Raw genomic sequence first — 18,459 nt, forward strand, 5'->3', positions numbered from 1 at the left:
GTGTCTAAAGATGAATGGAACAACTGAATGTTTTACTACATTGTTACATTCATAGGCTTTCTCTCCAATGTGAATTCTCTCATGTGTCTGAAGACTACTGGAACAACTGAATGTTTTACGACATAGTTCACATTCATAGGGTTTCTCACCACTGTGAATTCTTTCATGTTTCCAAAGACTACTAGAAGAAATGAATGTTTTACTACATAGTTTACATCCATAGTGCTTCTCTCCACTGTGAATTATTTCATGGGTCCGAAGAACACTAGAAAAACTAAATGTTTTACTACAATATTTACAGTCATAGGGTTTCTCTCCACTGTGAATTCTTTCATGTCTCTGAAGACTACTGGAAAAACTAAATGTTTTACTACAATATTTACATTCATAGGGTTTCTCTCCACTGTGAATTCTTTCATGTGTCCGAAGATAACTGGAACAACTGAATGCTTTACTACATTGTTTACATTCATAAGGTTTCTCTCCACTGTGAATTCTTTCATGAGTCCGAAGATAACTGGAACGACTGAATGTTTTACTACACTGTTTACATTCATAGGGTTTCTCTCCACTGTGAATTCTTTCATGTGTCCGAAGATAATTGGAACAACTGAATGCTTTACTACATTGTTTACATTCATAAGGTTTCTCTCCACTGTGAATTCTTTCATGAGTCTGAAGATAACTGGAACGACTGAATGTTTTACTACACTGTTTACATTCATAGGGTTTCTCTCCACTGTGAATTCTTTCATGTGTCCGAAGATAACTGGAACAACTGAATGCTCTACTATATTGTTTACATTCATAGGGTTTCTCTCCACTGTGAATTCTTTCATGTCTCTGAAGACTACTGGAAAAACTGAATGTTTTACTACATTGTTTACATTCATAGGGTTTCTCTCCACTGTGAATTCTTTCATGTCTCTGAAGATGAATGGAATAACTGAATGTTTTACTACATTGTTTACATTCATAGGGTTTCTCTCCATTGTGAATTCTTTCATGTTGCCAAAGACTACAGGATTGCCTGAATGTTTTACAACACAGTTTACATTCATAGGGTTTCTCTCCACTGTGAATTCTTTCATGTATATGAAAATGACCAGCTTTACTGAATGTTTTAGTGCATTGTTTACATTCATAGGGTTTCTCTCCACTGTGAGTTTTATCATGTTCCCAAAGATAACTGGATCTCCTGAATATTCTATTATATTGCTTATATTCATAGGGTTTCTCTCCACTGTGAACTCTTCCATGTTTTTGAAGATGAATTGGATAAGTGAATAATTTGTATACCTCACATTCTTCAGATATTTTAGCATTCTGAATATCTTTGCCCTCAGAGATTTTTACTGTTGTATTACTGTAAAATAAAGAACAATTAATTAATGACATTTTAATAAATAACACTGTAATTGATTATCAAAATACAGGAGATTGTTTCATTTAATAGGCCACAAAATCAGATATTAGAAATGGATTTGACTAAAATATATACTGAGGGAGTTGGGAGGTGGCACAATGAGTTAAGCGCATGTGGTGCAAAGCATAAGGATCATGGTTTGAGACCCTGGCTCCCCATCTGCAGGGGAGTCGCTTCACAGGTGGTGAAACAGGTCTGCATGTGTCTCTCTCTTCTCTGTCTTCCCCTCCTCTCCATTTTTCTCTGTCCTACCCAACAACAACAACATCAATAATAACAATAACTACGACAATAATAAAAAACAAGGACAAAAAAAGGGATAAGTAAATATTTTTAAAAAAACATATACTGAAAAAATCACAGATAATGAAAAATAATAAAAAGATCTCAAAAGTAAAGTTAAAAAAATGGTAAAAAGGGCTGGGCAGTGGTGTACCTGGCTGAGTGCACATGCTACAATGAGCAAAGAACAGGATTCATGCTCCTGACCCCATCTGCAGGAGGAAAGCTTTGCAAGCGGTGAACTATGAATGCAGGAGTCTTTGTCTCTCTTCTCTCTACCTCCCCATTCCTAGTGATGTCTGGTTGTTTCTATCCAATACATAAGTAAATAAATAAAAATAAAAGCTCAATAAGTAAATAAATAAAAATGAAAGCTCAATACCTAAATACTTTCAAATAAATATATTATGCCAAGTATAATGATATCATTACAGGTATTTTGCATGCATTAATTGTACTTCTATTTGTTAATAGCAAGTTTTGGTTTTGTGTTGAAAATTTTCACTGAGAATATTGATCTTTTCTAGAAGGGCTACCTCTAAGTATCATAAAAATATAGATATTTGCAAGGATCCCAGTGGGGGATTGGAGGGGGTTGCTGGAGGGGGGTTGCTTCACAGGTGGTGAAGCAGGTCTGCAGGTATCTATCTTTCTATCCCCCCCAATACCCCCCCTTCATTTCTCTCTGTCCTATCTAATAATGACAACATCAATGACAATAATAACTGCAAGTACAATGAAAATCAAGGACAAGAGAGAAAATAAAAAATATTAAAAAATATACATAGATATTCATACATTGAAGATATTCTTATTGCTTCCAAGTGTACTATTTTATAAATACTCAGCATCTTTGCCCCCTTTTAAAAATTTCCATTTACTTTTTACATGTCAGAAAGATTTTCCTATAAAGTGGAGAAAAGACAGATAATGTAGAACACCATTATGGTCCTCAGTGACTCAGATGGGAACTTCAGTCATGTACATCACATACATCATATTGGAGTCACTTGTCCAACTATTCTATAATCTAGTTATGAAATATTTTTGATTTTCTTCTTTAAAAATTGATCTATTTGTGGCAGTGACTATAAACTTCATTTTCTGAATGAACTGTATTAAAAGGGGTCCTATGCAATTGTTAAGTCAGTAGAGAGCACACAATTAAGAACCCATGAGTCTACTTATACAGGGAAACCAAGCAGGCACCTGATCTCAGTAAATTACAGAGACAACATTTTTGAAAACACAGTAGCTTTTTAGGTGGTACATCACACTTTATTGTAAATGTAACGCTCACTTTGTTTACACCCATGCAAGTTATACTGCCCTTTGGTGGAATGTTCTTGTATCTTTTCTAAAATTACAAAATATAAAAAGTATTAGAAATTATACAAATAGATTGAAATTTTGATCCATCATGAGTCACAATCAAACCTTGCACACTGAACAGTATCTCTGTTTCTACACTGGTAAACAAAAATTGATTTGTCTTCTAGTTGAAAAATTAAGGTGATTAGAGTTACCTATTGAAAGAAAGTTCCTCAAGTTTTCACACATCACATCTCTGTAGTTTCTTCTCTGAAGGATTCAATAGTGCCCACTCCTCTTGAGTGAATATCACAATTACATCTTCATAGGTCACTGAGCCCTAAAATATGTGCAATGTGTTCATGTGAGAAAATGTGAGTGACAACAGATTAGCCATTCAGTTTCTACTTTATAAAGCCTGTGAATAATTTTCTCATCTACAAACATGTCTTTGATGACTTGAAAACCAAATACCTCTTAATCATGGTCTAAAAGATGGTACATTGATTAGAACATTGGACTCTCTTTCACGAGGCTCTGAGTACAGAGAGATAACCCTATTCTCACTGTAGTTTTGTAATTAGTAAATGATAAAACCTTAGTGGCTGTGTGGGAGTACAACTCATAGTGTGCTCACACTGCCATATAAAAGGACCGAGATTCAATATCCTAGTTCTGACATGCATAGAAGTGAGGCACTCTTCTCAAGTGCTAAGCAGTTGTGGATATTGTCTTCCTTATTTATAATGTAAAGTTTATACAGGTAAAGAGAATTTGAAAGGGAGAGTGAAGTAGAAGGTAACTGGAATTGAACCTACAGCCCCTGGGGACTTAGAGCTCAAAGTCAGGTTGTGTCTTCTTAGTACCTTCAGTTCTTCTCATTAAAAGAAAATAAACATTAATTTCATTACATTAATTACATGAATAATTTCAACTGACACACACAGAGATAGAGACATCTCTACTTCAATTTCATTATTAAATTCTCTTCACCTATATAAAACACAAAAATATAAATAAGAAAAAAAATTACCACTGGGTATAATGAAAATTTTATTAAAATATTTTATTTATTTATGAGAAAGACAGGAGGAGAGAGAAAGAACCAGACATCACTCTGGCACAGCTGCTGGGGATTGAACTCGAGACCTCATGATTAAGAGTCCAAAGTTTTATCACTGCGCCATCTCCCAGACCACAGGTGTAATGAATTCATAATGAAGCCACAGTGGTTTAAAAAAAAAAAAGATGGGATAAAAAAGAACACATGCTGATTATGATAAGTTTGTTAGAAATGAGACATCTCTAGCCACACATGGCTCTTTATAAAATTAACATCATTATGGAAGCATGGAAATTATACTATTTAGAGTGATCATACCACATTAAGGTTCTCTGTAGTGTCACTGTCCAAAAAAAAAAAAGTAAAAAATGTTAAACAAATAAATAAGAGTAAATAAGAAAAGCAAGAATGTTAAATAAATAAGAATTTTCAGGTGCAGAGCACTGTTGCACCTAGTTAAGTGTACGTATTACCATGACATAGGACCTAGGATTGAAAACTGCTTCCCACCTGAGAGGAGGACACTTCATGAGCAGTGATACAGGCCTCAATGTCTCTCTCTCTTTCTCTACCCCTGTTCCACTCTCCATTTCTTTCTGTCCTGTCAAATAAAATGGAAAGAAAAAATACATTTCTTGAGCAAAAGTTCTGACACTGAGCTCAAGAAATAACCCTGGTGGCAGAGAAAAGAACTGTTATCCAGTAATATACATCCCTCTCAATTTCCCTCTATAATAGGAAGTAAAATATAATTGTATAAAAGAACCTTATGTTATTGTATTTATTTATTTTCCCTTTTGTTGCCCTTGTTTTTATTGTTGCAGTTGTTATCGATCTTGTCATTGTTGGGTAGTACAGACACAAATGGAGGTTTGAGGCTTGCTTCTCTCCTAAGTGGGGGGACACTTCATAAGCAGTCAACAGGCCTGCACACGGCACTTTTTTTTGCCTCTGTTCCAGTCTCCATTTCTTGCTATCCTATCAAATAAAATGGAAAGAAAAAATGGCTTTCTGGAGCACTGCATTCATGTTCTGACTCTGAGCTCAAGAAATAACTATGGTGGTAGAAAAAAATAAGAGGGCAAAGAACACTGTTTTTGCACCACATGCACTTAACCTGCAGTGCTACTGCCTGACTCCCATACATTTGCAACAAAACTTTTTCAAGAAATAATCTTCAAAAACTATAAATTGCTGTAAAATAAAGATATAAGGCAAACAAAAATGTTGATTACTGGTGGATTATTAATGATTATCAAAACTAAATGACCATTTTAAAAGTGGCATATACATGCTATGCAGTCTCCATCAAAAATTCATGTTAAGTGAAATAAGTCAGAAACAGAAGGATGAATACGGGATGATCTCACTCTCAGGCCAAAGTTGAAAAACAAGATTAGAAAAGAAAACACAAGTCGAACCTGAAATGGAATTGGAGTATTACACCGTAAAAGACTCTGGGGTGGGTGGTTGGGTGGGGAGAATACAGGTCCATGAAAGATGATGAATGACATAGTGGGGGTTGTATTGTTAAATGGGAATCTGGGGAATGTTATGCATGTACAAACTATTGTACTTACTGTTGAAAGTAAAACATTAATTCCCCAATAAAGAAATAAATTATTAAAAAAAAAAAAGAAATCAAAAGGGTAGGAAGAGATAGGGAGAGAGACAGAGAAACACCTGCTGAAATAAAATGTTCCCCAATTACACCATAGACAGGTGCATCCACTGTTCTTGCATTTCAGTAAACCTAGGGGACTAGAAATGTAACCAATCGGGTTGAATCATTTCCTTTCGCATGTAGCCAACCAAATTGTATGTTTTATTTTGTATTCACTTGCTCCTTGATAACCCGGATTGGGCATGGAATGTAACCAATTCACCTCATCCTTTGTCTTATGTGAGAAATAGCCCAGTTGGCTGTAGCCTTTTCATTGATGTCTATCAATGAAGTCTGACTACAGACACCCTGACTTTTACATGTATACATGACTACAACCATGCCTTCTTTTTCTTCAAAATTAGCTTAGACTCCCAGCCCCTTCCTCAATCTCCCTTTCCCCATTCTAGCCACATTGTAAACTCAGACTTCCTGGCCAAAAGCCCCTTCCTCAATCTCTCTTTCCCAGTATAGCCACATTGTCCTGGCCAAAATCCCCTTCCTTGGATTTTCTTTCCCACTATAGTAGACCTCTGGATCCCTGCTAATATCCACTCCCATCCCTTTTCCTGAACGAAGTTAGATTGTGAGCCAATTCCCTCTTGCCAAAGGGGAAGAGGACAGGTTGTTCCCATGTCCAGTAATGTATAAAAAGCTCTGAAGGGGAGTCGGGTGGTAGTGCAGTGGTTTTAGTGCACTTGGCACAAAGCGCAAGAACAGGCATAAGGATTCCAGTTTGAGCCCCAGGCTCCCCACCTGCAGGGGAGTCACAAACAAACAAACAACAACAACAAAAAAAAACCAAAGAACATGTTTAAAGCCAGAAAATGATGCTGAAAATAAATAGGTGAAGTCTCTGTAAAAAATGATGTTGTGGAAAATCACCGCACACCTATAAAAACCAAACAACACCATCACATGACACCATGGTTCAACTCAAAATACATAAGCACTTGTAGTTAGACTAGTATCCAAAAAATCTACAGAAGTCATCCTCAGTACAGTACATAATATTTGATTTGTAAATGTCTTCAGAGACCTGAGCTCAACATCAAAGATAAATAAATAAAAGGAGAAATGAACCACTGAGACTACAACAAACTGAAAATATTTGGTATAATGACAAGACCTATCACCAAGACAAAGAGATGCAGTAAAAAAAATAAGAAAACATATTTACATGCTATATATCAAAGGGCTAATAAGCAATATAAGTTCTCACACAACTCAGTAGAGTAACATAAACAACCACAGTAAGTGTGCAGAAAGAAATTTATAGTCCCTTTAACCAAGATGTTTAGTCACAGGGCAATTAAAAATCCTTCACGGGAGTCAGGCAGTGGCGGTGGCGCAGTGGGTTAAGCGCACGTGGCGCAATGTGCAGGGACCGGTGTAAGGATCCCGGTTTGAGCCCACGGCTCCCCACCTGCAGGGGTGTGGCTTCACAGGCGGTGAAGCAGGTCTGCAGGTGTCTATCTTTCTCTCCCCCTCTCTGTCTTCCCCTCCTCTCTCCATTTCTCTCTGTCCTATCCAACAACAAAGCAACGTCAACAATGGCAATAATAACCGCAACAAGGCTGCAACAACTAGGGCAACAAAAAGGGGGAAAAATGGCCTCCAGGAGCAGTGGATTCATGGTGTAGGCACCGAGCCCAGCAATAACCCTGGAGGGAAAAAAAAAATTATTCATCCCACATATAATGCTGCATAGATAGAAAAAAGAAAGCTAGGGGATCAAGTGGCAGCACACTTGGTTATGTGTTCATTTTTTAGTGTGCAAAGACCCAGTTCAAGCCCACTGTCCCCACTTACAGGAGGAAAGCTTCCTGAAATGTGAAGCAGGGCTGCAGGTTTCTCTCTATCTCTTTCCCTTCCTATTTCCCCTGCCCCATCCATTACTCTCTGTCTCAATCCTATACTAAATAAATAAACAAATATTCTAAAAATCTACTTTTTTTTCGTTTTAAAGATTTTATTTTATTTTTTTAATAATTTATTTCTTTATTGGGGAATTAATGTTTTACATTCAACAGTAAATACAATAGCTTGTACATGCATAACATTCCCCAGATTCCCATTTAACAATACAACCCCCACTATGTCATTCATCATCTTTCATGGACCTGTATTATCCCCACCCACCCACCCACCCCAGAGTCTTTTACTTTGGTGTAATACTCCAATTCCATTTCAGGTTTGACTTGTGTTTTCTTTTCTAATCTTGTTTTTCAACTTCGTCCTGAGAGTGAGATCATCCCATATTCATCCTTCTGTTTCTGACTTATTTCACTCAACATGATTTTTTCAAGGTCCATCCAAGATTGGCTGAAAATGGTGAGGTCACCATTTTTTACAGCTGAGTAGTATTCCATTGTGTATATATACCACAACTTGCTCAGCCACTCATCTGTTGTTGGACACCTGGGTTGCTTCCAGGTTTTGGCTATTACAAATTGTGCTGCCAAGAACATATGTGTACACAGATCTTTTTGGATGGATGTGTTGGGTTTCTTAGGATATATCCCCAAGAGGGGAATTGCAGGGTTATAGGGTAGGTCCATTTCTAGCCTTCTGAGAGTTCTCCAGACTGTTCTCCACAGAGGTTGGACCAATTGACATTCCCACCAGCAGTGCAGGAGGGTTCCTTTGACCCCACACCCTCTCCAGCATTTGCTGCTGTTACCTTTTCTGATGTATGACATCTCACAGGAGTGAAGTGATATCTCATTGTTGTCTTGATTTGCATTTCTGGACAATCAGAGACTTGGAGCATTTTTTCATGTGTTTCTCGGCCTTTTGGATCTCTTCTGCGGTGAATATTCTGTCCATGTCCTCCCCCCATTTTTGGATGGGGTTATTTGTTGTCTTGTTGAGTCTGGCAAGCTCTTTATACATGTTGGTTATTAAACTCATATCTGATGTATGGCATGTAAAGATATTCTCCCATTCTGTGAGGGGTCTCTTGGCTTGGGTAGTGGTTTCTTTTGCTGTGAAGCTTTTTAATTTGATGTAGTCCCATAGGTTTATACTTGCCTTAGTCTTCCTTGTAATTGAATTCGTTTCATTGAAAATGTCTTTAAAATTTATGCAGAAAAAAGTTCTGCCAATATTTTCCTCTAAGTATTTGATAGTTTCTGGTCTAACATCCAAGTCCTTGATCCACTTGGAATTTACTTTTGTATTTGGTGAAATACAATGATTCAGTTTCATTCTTCTGCATGTTTCAACCCATTGTTTCCAACACCATTTGTTGAAGAGACTCTGCTTTCCCCATGTAATAGTCTGGGCCCCTTTGTCAAAGATTAGATGTCCATAGGTGTGGGGCCTCATTTCTGGGCTCTCAATTCTATTCCACTGGTCAGTGTGTCTGTTCATGTTCCAGTACCAAGCAGTTTTGATGACAATGGCCCTATGATACAATTTGAGATCTGGGAGTGTGATGCCTCCGGTTCTGTTCTTTTTTCTCAAGATTGTTTTGGCAATTCTAGGTCTTTTCTGGTTGCAGATAAACATTTGTAGCATTTGTTCTATTCTCCTAAAAAATGTGCTTGGGATCTTGATGGGGATAGTATTAAATTTGTAGATGTCTCTGGGTAATATATTCATTTTGATGATGTTAATTCTTCCAACCCATGAACATGGAATATCTTTCCACTTCTTTGTGTCTTTTTCAATTTCTTTGAGTAGTGAATCATAATTTTCAGTATACAAGTCTTTCACTTCTTTGGTTAGGTTTACTCCTAGATATTTTATTGTTTTTGTTGCTATAGAAAAAGGAACTGATTTCTGGATTTCAATTTCTTCTAACTTAGTGTTTGCATAGAGGAATGCCACTGACTTTTGAATGTTAATTTTATAGCCTGACACATTACTGTATTGCCTGATAATTTCCAAAAGCTTCTTGCTGGATTCCTTGGCTTTTCTTTGTATACTATCATGTCATCTGCAAATAAGGAGAATTTGACTTCTTCTATTTCAATCTGTATCCCTTGAATTCCTTGCTCCTGCCTGATTGCTATGGCAAGAACTTCCAACACTATGTTGAATAGTAATGGTGATAGTGGGCAGCCCTGTCTAGTACCTGATCTGAGGGGAAATGCTTCCAGTTTTTCACCATTGAGTATGATGTTGGCTGTAGGTTTGCTATATATAGACTCCACTATCTTCAGGAATTTTCCATCTATTCCCATTTGTGGTAGTGTTTTGATCATAAAGGGATGTTGTATTTTGTCAAAGGCTTTCTCTGCATCTATTGATATGACCATGTGGTTTTTGGTCTTGCTTTTGTTGATGTGGTGGATCACATTGATTGATTTACGTATATTAAACCAACCTTGCATGCCTGGGATAAACCCCACTTGGTCATGATGAACAATCTTTTTGATATACTGCTGTATCCGGTTGGCTAGAATTTTGTTCAATATTTTTGCATCTATGTTCATCAGAGATATTGGTCTGTAGTTTTCTTTTTTGGTTGTGTCCCTGTCTGCTTTTGGTATCAGGGTGATGTTGGCTTCATAGAAGCTGGCAGGGAGTATTCCAGTGTCTTCAATCTTCTGGAAGACTTGTATTCTGGGAGAATACAAGTCCATGAAAAATGATGAATGACATAGTGGGGGTTGTATTGTTAAATGGGAATCTGGGGAATGTTATGCATGTAAAAAAAAAAAAGAAGTAGAAACGCAAAGCAGAAATTGACTGAGTTTGGAGTATGGCACCAAAGTAAGAAAGCAGAAGTACACTAGAGTTTGCAGTGAGTACCTCCCTAATACTTCCTCTCCACTTTTCCAAGCTTTGGGTCCATGATTGCTCAACAATTTGTTTGGCTTTGTATGTTAACTCTCTTTTCAGTCACCAGGTTCCAGGTGTCATCAAGATGCCAGCCAGACTTCCCTGGATTGAAGACCCCACCAATATGTCCTGGAGCTCAGATTCCCCAGAGACCCATCCTACTAGGGAAAGAGAGAGGCAGACTGGGAGTATGGACCGACCAGTCAACGCCCATGTTCAGCGGGGAAGCAATTACAGAAGCCAGACCTTCTACTTTCTGCAACCCACAATGACCCTGGGTCCATGCTCCCAGAGGGATAGAGAATGGGAAAGCTATCAGGGGAGGGGAGGGGATAGGATATGGAGATTGGGCGGTGGGAATTGTGTGGAGTTGTACCCCTCCTACCCTATGGTTTTGTTAATTAATCCTTTCTTAAATAAAAATAAAAAAACAACAATAAAAAAAAAGACTTTTAAAAGTAGAGGTATTAATTCTTCTTTGAAAGTTTTATAGAATTCATTTGTAAAACCATCTGGTCCAGGACTTTCATTTTTGGGAAGATTTTTGATAACTGTTTCAATTTCATTAGCTGTGATGGGCCTGTTCATGTTATCCACTTCTTCTTTACTTAGTTTTGGAAGTTGGTAGGTATCTAGGAAATCATTCATTTATTCCAGGTTCTCTAGCTTGGTGGCATATAGTTGTTCATAGAAGCCTCGCATGATATGTTGAATTTCTGCAGTGTCTGTTGTGATTATCTCCTCTTTTATTTATTATTCGATTTATTTGGGTCTTCTCCCTTTTTTGTTTTGTGAGTCTGGCTAAAGGTTTGTCGATTTTGTTTACTCTTTCAAAGAACCAACATTTACTTTCATTGATCTTTTGTATGGTTTTCCTATTCTCAATGTTATTTATTTCTGCCCTAACTTTAGTGATTTCTGTACTTCTGGTTGCTTTAGGATTCCTTTGTTGTTCATCTTCTAGGTCTTTAAGATGTGCAATCAGGCTGTTTATTTGTGCCTTTTCTTGTTTCCTAATGTGTGCTTGTATAGCTATGAACTTCCCTCTTAGGATTGCTTTAGCTGTGTCCCAAATATTTTGATAGCTTGTGTCTTCATTTTCATTGAACTCTCAAACATTTTGATTTCTTCCTTGATTTCCTTTTTGACCCAGAAGTTGTTAAGAAGTGTACTGTTGAGCTTCCACATTTTGGCACTGTTACTAATCTTTTGTTGATTGTTAAGTGTTAGTTTAATTCCACTGTGGTCGGAGAAGATGCTTGGGATGATTTCAGTGCTCTTGAATTGGCTGATTATGTCTTTGTGGCCTAACATATGGTCTATCCTTGAGAATGATCCATGTGGATTTTAGTAAAATATGTATCCCAGTTTCTTGGGATGAATGACTCTGAAAATGTCCAATAGTTCTAGTTTATCTATCTCTTCATTTAGCTCCCTTATGTCTTTACTGATTTTCTTCCTGGATGATCTGTCAAGTTGAGATACTGGGGTGTTGAAGTCCCCTACTATGATTGTGTTACTGTTAATATATTGCTGTAGCTCTTTCAGTAGAAGTTTGATGTATTTAGATGGCTTCTCATTGGGTGCATAGATGTTAATAATTGTTAAGTCCTCTTGATTGACTGATCCTCTGAGCATTAAGTAGTGTCCATTCCTATCTTTTCTAATCTTATCTATTTTAAAGTCTATCATGTCAGATATGAGAATAGCTGTTCCTGCCCTTTTTTGTGGAACATTGGCTTGTATGATAGTTTTCCATCCTTTCACTTTAAGTCTGTGTTTGACTTGTTGAGTTAGGTGAGTTTCCTGTAGACAGCATATTGTTGGGTTGTGTTTTCTGATCCATCTTCCTACTCTGTGTCTTTTAATAGGTGAATTCAGGCCATTGACATTTATTGATATCAAAGATTGAAGATATTTGAACGCTATTCTTGTAGAGTTTTGGAGTGTTTTGATATATGTCCTATTTGTGATGGTCTGGTTGTTTATAGGAGACCTTTCAGAACTTCTTTCAGGGCCGGCTTGGTGATGGTTGCTTCCTTCAACTGTTGCTTGTCTGAGAAGGTTTTGATGCTTCCATCTAGTCTGAATGACAGTCTAGCAGGATATAGTATTCTTGGCTGAAAGCCTTTCTCATTGAGCACTCGATCTTGCCATTCTCTTCTGGCCTGTAGTGTTTGTATGGAGAAGTCTGCTGCTAATCTTATGGGTTTTCCTTTGTAGGTGACTCTTTGTTTTTCTCTTGCAGCCTTGAGGATCCTTTCTTTATACTTATTCCTTTCCATTCTAAGTATGACATGTCTTGGTGTCTTTAGGTCTGGGTTAATTCTGTTTGGGACCCTCTGGGCTTCTTGAATCTTTATGTCTTTGGTGTTGTCTAGACTAGAGAAATTTTCAGCTATTATGGCCTGGAGAATGCTTTCTTCCTCTCCTTCTCTTTCTTCCTCTGGTAAGCCAATAATGCATGTATTGTTTCTTTTGAAGTCATCCCATAGGACTCTGTTGTTGTTTTCAGCATCTCTGAATCTCTTTTTGAGATCTTTTACTTCTTTTTTAGTTGTCTCTATTTCATCCTCAATCTTGCTAATTCTGTCTTCAGCCTCATAGATTCTATTCTCTCTGCCCTCTACTGCTTTCTGGAGTTCATCTATTTTGTTGACCTGCTCTGATACTGTTTTAACTTGTTCAGCTAGTTGCCTTCTTAGCCCAGCGATTTCAGCTTTCAGCTCTCTAATAACCATGAGATTATTAGAATTTTCTTCCATATTCTCATTTGTTGTTCCTGCATTTCTGATTACAATTTTTTCAAATTCTTTACTCCTGTTATTATTTCCTTAGCTAATGTTTGGATGTTGAACTCGTTGTTTTGTGCTTCACCCTCTGGAGGACTTTTAGCTGGACTCTTGTCCTGGTTAGAGTCTCCAATATTTTTTCTTGTTGTTTTACCATTTTATATATTATGTTATGAGTTCCCTTTATCAGTACTTTTCAAATTATTGATCACTATTGCCTGGATTGACTTGTGTCTAAGTAATTTAATTAAAGGTTTTACTGTGGTGGAAGTTAACAGTTTTTTCAATCCCTGAGTTGGAGTTCAGTGATGTAAAAGCCTCTTTTTTTTTCTTCCCTGTAGGCTATGGGAGCCTGAGGGCTTTTAAACTATCAATAGGCTTCATAGCTTAGTCACTGACTCCTGACCAAGACATAAAGCAGGGTGTGGCAGATAATCTAGTGGTTATGTAAAGAGACTTTCACAGCCCCTCAGCTATGCCACTGTGGTATAGGTCTTCTCCTGAGTTTCCCAGTTAGATCTCTGTCCCCTGGTGTCCCTCCCAAAAAAATCTTGAGGAAGCAATAGTAAAGGCATCTTATGAGTTAAACAACAGGCCTAGACTCTATAGGGACTCCCCTATTCGAGAGGCAATCAGACAAGTACCTACTTTAGAATATGAACCTCCCTTCCAACAACAGATGAGTGGCTGAGCAAGTTGTGGTATATATACACAATGGAATACTACTCAGCTGTAAAAAATGGTGACTTCACCGTTTTCAGCCAATCTTGGATGAACCTTGAAAAAATCATGTTGAGTGAAATAAGTCAGAAACAGAAGGATGAATATGGGATGATCTCACTCTCAGGACGAAGTTGAAAAACAAGATTAGAAAAGAAAACACAAGTCAAACCTGAAATGGAATTGGAGTATTACACCAAAGTAAAAGACTCTGGGGTGGGTGGGTGGGTGGGGAGAATACAGGTCCATGAAAGATGATGAATGACATAGTGGGGGTTGTATTGTTAAATGGGAATCTGGGGAATGTTATGCATGTACAAACTATTGTATTTACTGTTGAATGTAAAGCATTAATTCCCCAATAAAGAAATAAATTATTTAAAAAAACGAAATTTGGTAGAAAAATGTACATAGACAAGTAAGAGATGGAATTGAGATCCATTTTATTTCTCAAGCCTTCATGACATCTACCAAGGAAAATCTCCCATAAAAAAATAAAAAAATAAATAATAAAAAGCTTCTTCACAGCAAAAGAAACCACTACCCAAACCAAGAGACCCCTCACAGAATTGGAGAAGATCTTTACAAGCCATACATCAGATAAGAGTTTAATAAGCAACATATATAAAGAGTTTGCCAGACACAACAACAAGACAACAAATAACCCCATGGGAGGACATGGACAGAATATTCACCACAGAAGAGATCCAAAAGGCCGAGAAATACATGAAAAAATGCTCCAAGTCTCTGATTTTCAGAGAAATGCAAATAAAGACAACAATGAGATACCACTTCACTCCTGTGAGAATGTCATACATAAGAAAAGGTAACAGTAGCAAATGCTGGAGAGGGTGTGGGGTCAAAGGAAAGCTCCTGCACTGCTTGTGGGAATGTCAATTGGTCCAACCTCTGTGGACAACAGTCTGGAGAACTCTCAGAAGGCTAGAAATGGACTTACCCTATGACCCTGCAATTCCTCTCCTGGGGATATATCCTAAGGAACCCAACACATCCATCCAAAAAGATCTGTGTACACATATGTTCTTGGCAGCACAATTTGTAATAGCCAAAACCTGGAAGCAACCCAGGTGTCCAACAACAGATGAGTGACTGAGCAGGTTGTGGTATATATACACAATGGAATACTACTCAGCTGTAAAAAATGGTGACTTCACCATTTTCAGCCGATCTTGGATGGACCTTGAAAAAATCATGTTGAGTGAAATAAGTCAGAAACAGAAGGATAAATATGGGATGATCTCACTCTCAGGCCAAAGTTGAAAAACAAGATTAGTAAAAGAAAACACAAGTAGAACCTGAAATGGAATTGGCGTATTGCACCCAAGTAAAAGACTCTGGGGTGGGTGGGTGGGTTGGTAGAATACAGGTCCATGAAGGATGATGAATGACATAGTGGGGGTTGTATTGTTAAATGGGAATCTGGGGAATGTTATGCATGTACAAACTATTGTATTTACTGTTGAATGTAAAACATTAATTCCCTAATAAAGAAATAAATTATAAAAATAATAATAACAATAGGCCAAAGATTAAAAAAAAGAAAGAAAGTTGCACAGAAGGGTTGGGGTAGATCGCATAATGGTTATGCAGAGACTCTCATGCCTGAGGCTCTAAAGTCCCAGGTTCAATCCATAACCCACAATAAGCCACGGCTGAGCAGTGCTCTAGTAATAAGAAAGCAAGCAAGCAAGCAAGCAAGAAAGTAAGTAGCACAGAAAAGGACCATGTTCACATGAACAGTAAGTCAAGGAATATGAACATAGCTGATGGGGGGGTAATACTGGAAAAATTAATCAGAAGAAACCCTCCAGAGACAGTTCAAAGTGTCCAAAGCTATGAAAGGACTAAAAGCATGTTGAGATGGTAAGCATTTGCATGCAGTGGGCTAAATCGGTAGTTAATTCATTGGTGTCTTGTAGCAACGAAAAAGACTCTGGTGTGGAGGGCAGGGCTCTGGTCCTAGAACATGAGGCAGAGGAAGAGTTAGTGAGGGTTGAACTGCTATGTGGAATACTGAGCATGTTACATATGTACAAACTATTGTATTTTACTGTTGACTGTAAACCATTAGTAACCCAATAAAGATACTTAAAAAACAGTTTAAATTCATTGGAGCAACTTTTTTTTTTTACTACCTTCCTGTGGGCACTAGCAAACTTTAGACTCATGTGGGGACTGACAGGTATATTATCCTTTATTGGTGAGGCCGGGCAGTGGCGCGCCAAGCTGAGCGACATGGCAAAGTGCTGGGGTCTTGGGTTTCAGTCCTTCCTTCTCCCATCCCCGTCTGCAGAGGAAGCTTCACAGGCAGAGACAAGGCTGCAGGTCTATCCTGCTCACCCCCTCTTGGTAGCTCTTCCTTCCCTTTTGATTTTATTTTTAATATTTTATTTATTGGGTGCCGGGCGGTAGCACAGCGAGTTAAGTGCAGGTGGTACAAAGCGCAAGGACAAGCGTGAGGATGCCGGTTCGAGCCCCAGGCTCCCCCCTGCAGGGGAGTCGCTTCACAGGCTGGGCAGCAGGTCTGCAGATGTCTGTCTTTCTCTCCCCTCTCTGTTTTCCTCTCCTCTCTCCATTTCTCTCTATCCTATCCAACAACAAAATCAATGACAATAATAATAAGGACACGAAGGGCAACAAAGTGGGAAAAAATGGCCTCCAGGAGCAGTGAATCACAGTGCAGGCACTGAGCCCCACTGATAACCCTGGAGGCAAAAAAAAAAAAAAGGTCTTATTTACTAATGAGAAAGATAGGAGGAGGAGAAAGAACCAGACATCACTGTGGCACATGTGCTGCCAGGGATCGAACTCAGGACCTCATGCTTGAGAGTCCAAAGCCCCATCACTGCGCCACCTCCCGGACACTCCCTTTGCATTTCTTTTTTTTAAAAAAAAAAAATATTTACTTTATTTATTTATTCCCTTTTGTTGCCCTTGTTGTTTTATTGTTGTAGTTATTATTGTTGTCGTAGTTGTTGGATAGGACAGAGAGAAATGGAGAGAGGAGGGGAAGACAGAGAGAGGGAGAGAAAGATAGACACCTACAGACCTGCTTCACTACCTGTGAAGCGACTCCCCTGCAGGTGGGGAGCCGGGGCCTCGAAGCGGCATCCTCACGCTGGTCCTTGCGCTTTGTACCACCTGCACTTAACCCGCTGTGCTACCGCCCGGCACCCAATAAATAAAATACTCCCACTCCCTTTGCATTTCTATCTATCCACAAATAAAGCGTTTGGGGAAGTCGCGTCAGCTACTAATCATTTTATTTCTGCGACCACAATCCCGGAGCCTTAGAAAATGATGACCAAACCTCTCTGATGCCCAGGCCTGGCCCAGACCAGCGGCACGGCAGCACGGGAGGCTGCCGCAGAGTCGCTGCACAGGATCCTGCAGCGGGACCAGCTCCAGCAGGCCAGTCCCGCCTGGCCCCAGGCCTCACTACAGCTGTCAATTCGCAGCCGCACAGCCACGCAGGCGTCGCGCACACTGGGGAACCGCAGCCCCGCGCCTGCGCAGACGCGCCAGTCCGCCAGCGGCCAAGGCCAGAGGCCGCCCCGTTTAGCGCCTCCCTGAAGCGGGCCCGCGCCCCGGATCGCCCGCCAGATCCCGACCGGGACACCCTGCGCCCGCCCCAGCGGCTCACGCCGCGCTCCCGCGGCCCCGACCTCCCCGCACCTCTGCGGTCCCCAAAGCGGGGCGAGGGTAAGCGGGACCCAGACCAGCAGGGAGTCGGCGCAGAATGGCCAGAGGCGAGGCTGGCGCACCTCCCCAAGACATGCAGAGCCCCAGGTCTTTAAGGCCGGGAAATGCCGAGGCCTCGCCCGGCTCCCGCCGCCACCCGAGATCCATAGGGTGTGACTGACCTGACGCCGCCTTGCAACCGACTCTGCACAGTCCGACTCCAGGCTATCAGAACTCGAACCTGCCGCCAAGCCCAGGGAGTGCAGGACCCCGCTGGCGCCGCTTGGCCTGACGGAAGCTGTAGTCCGCCTCCTCGCCGTCAGCCGCTGGGGAAGAGCTGTGCGGACTACAAGTCCCAGCAGGCCGCGTGGCTGACCGAAGCTGACACTCCGGGAAACAGATGTCTCCGCCCTGCAGTCCAGTGCTGCCTCTCTAGCCTGGTGGTTCAGGATCCGCTTCTTGTGGTTTTTAAGGAGCGGGAAGCTCTACATTATGAATTAGTGAGCTGTTCTGGCCCTGATGGTGACTTAATGAGAACAATCTAAGCTGTTTGATTTTTTATTGATTTGATTTGATTTGTATTTATTTTGAATGGAGAAGGAGAAATTGAGAGTGGGGGCTGGGTAATGACGCACCTGGTTGAGCGCACATGTTACAGGCATGAGACTTAATGTAACTTCATTTATTTATTGAATAGAGATGGCCAGAA

At 39.7% G+C, this 18,459-nt stretch overlaps 4 protein-coding genes across 4 annotated transcripts in view; 3 read left to right on the forward strand and 1 right to left on the reverse strand.

Moving 5' to 3' along the window:
* Positions 1-18,459, forward strand: part of LOC103127679 (zinc finger protein 709-like) — a 471,063-nt gene that overhangs the window by 106,176 nt on the left and 346,428 nt on the right. The window lies entirely within an intron of this gene.
* The window catches only part of LOC107523550 (zinc finger protein 709-like), a 596,771-nt gene that overhangs the window by 101,308 nt on the left and 477,004 nt on the right, over positions 1-18,459 (forward strand). The gene's annotated exons all lie outside the window — the stretch shown is intronic.
* LOC132542592 (zinc finger protein 844-like) lies at positions 243-1,325 on the reverse strand. The gene is given in 3 exon segments (XM_060205101.1): positions 243-609; positions 611-1,084; positions 1,300-1,325. Coding segments are annotated over 3 exon segments (867 nt in total).
* LOC132542594 (zinc finger protein 709-like) overlaps positions 15,930-18,459 on the forward strand; it is a 28,893-nt gene continuing 26,363 nt past the window's right edge. Inside the window, exons 1-2 of the mRNA XM_060205102.1 lie at positions 15,930-16,055; positions 17,528-17,771. Coding sequence (XP_060061085.1) covers positions 15,930-16,055; positions 17,528-17,771 — 370 coding nt within the window. The remainder of the gene's footprint in view (positions 16,056-17,527; positions 17,772-18,459) is intronic.

The sequence above is a fragment of the Erinaceus europaeus genome, chromosome 13, assembly GCF_950295315.1.
Source record: "Erinaceus europaeus chromosome 13, mEriEur2.1, whole genome shotgun sequence".
Lineage (NCBI taxonomy): Eukaryota > Metazoa > Chordata > Mammalia > Eulipotyphla > Erinaceidae > Erinaceus > Erinaceus europaeus.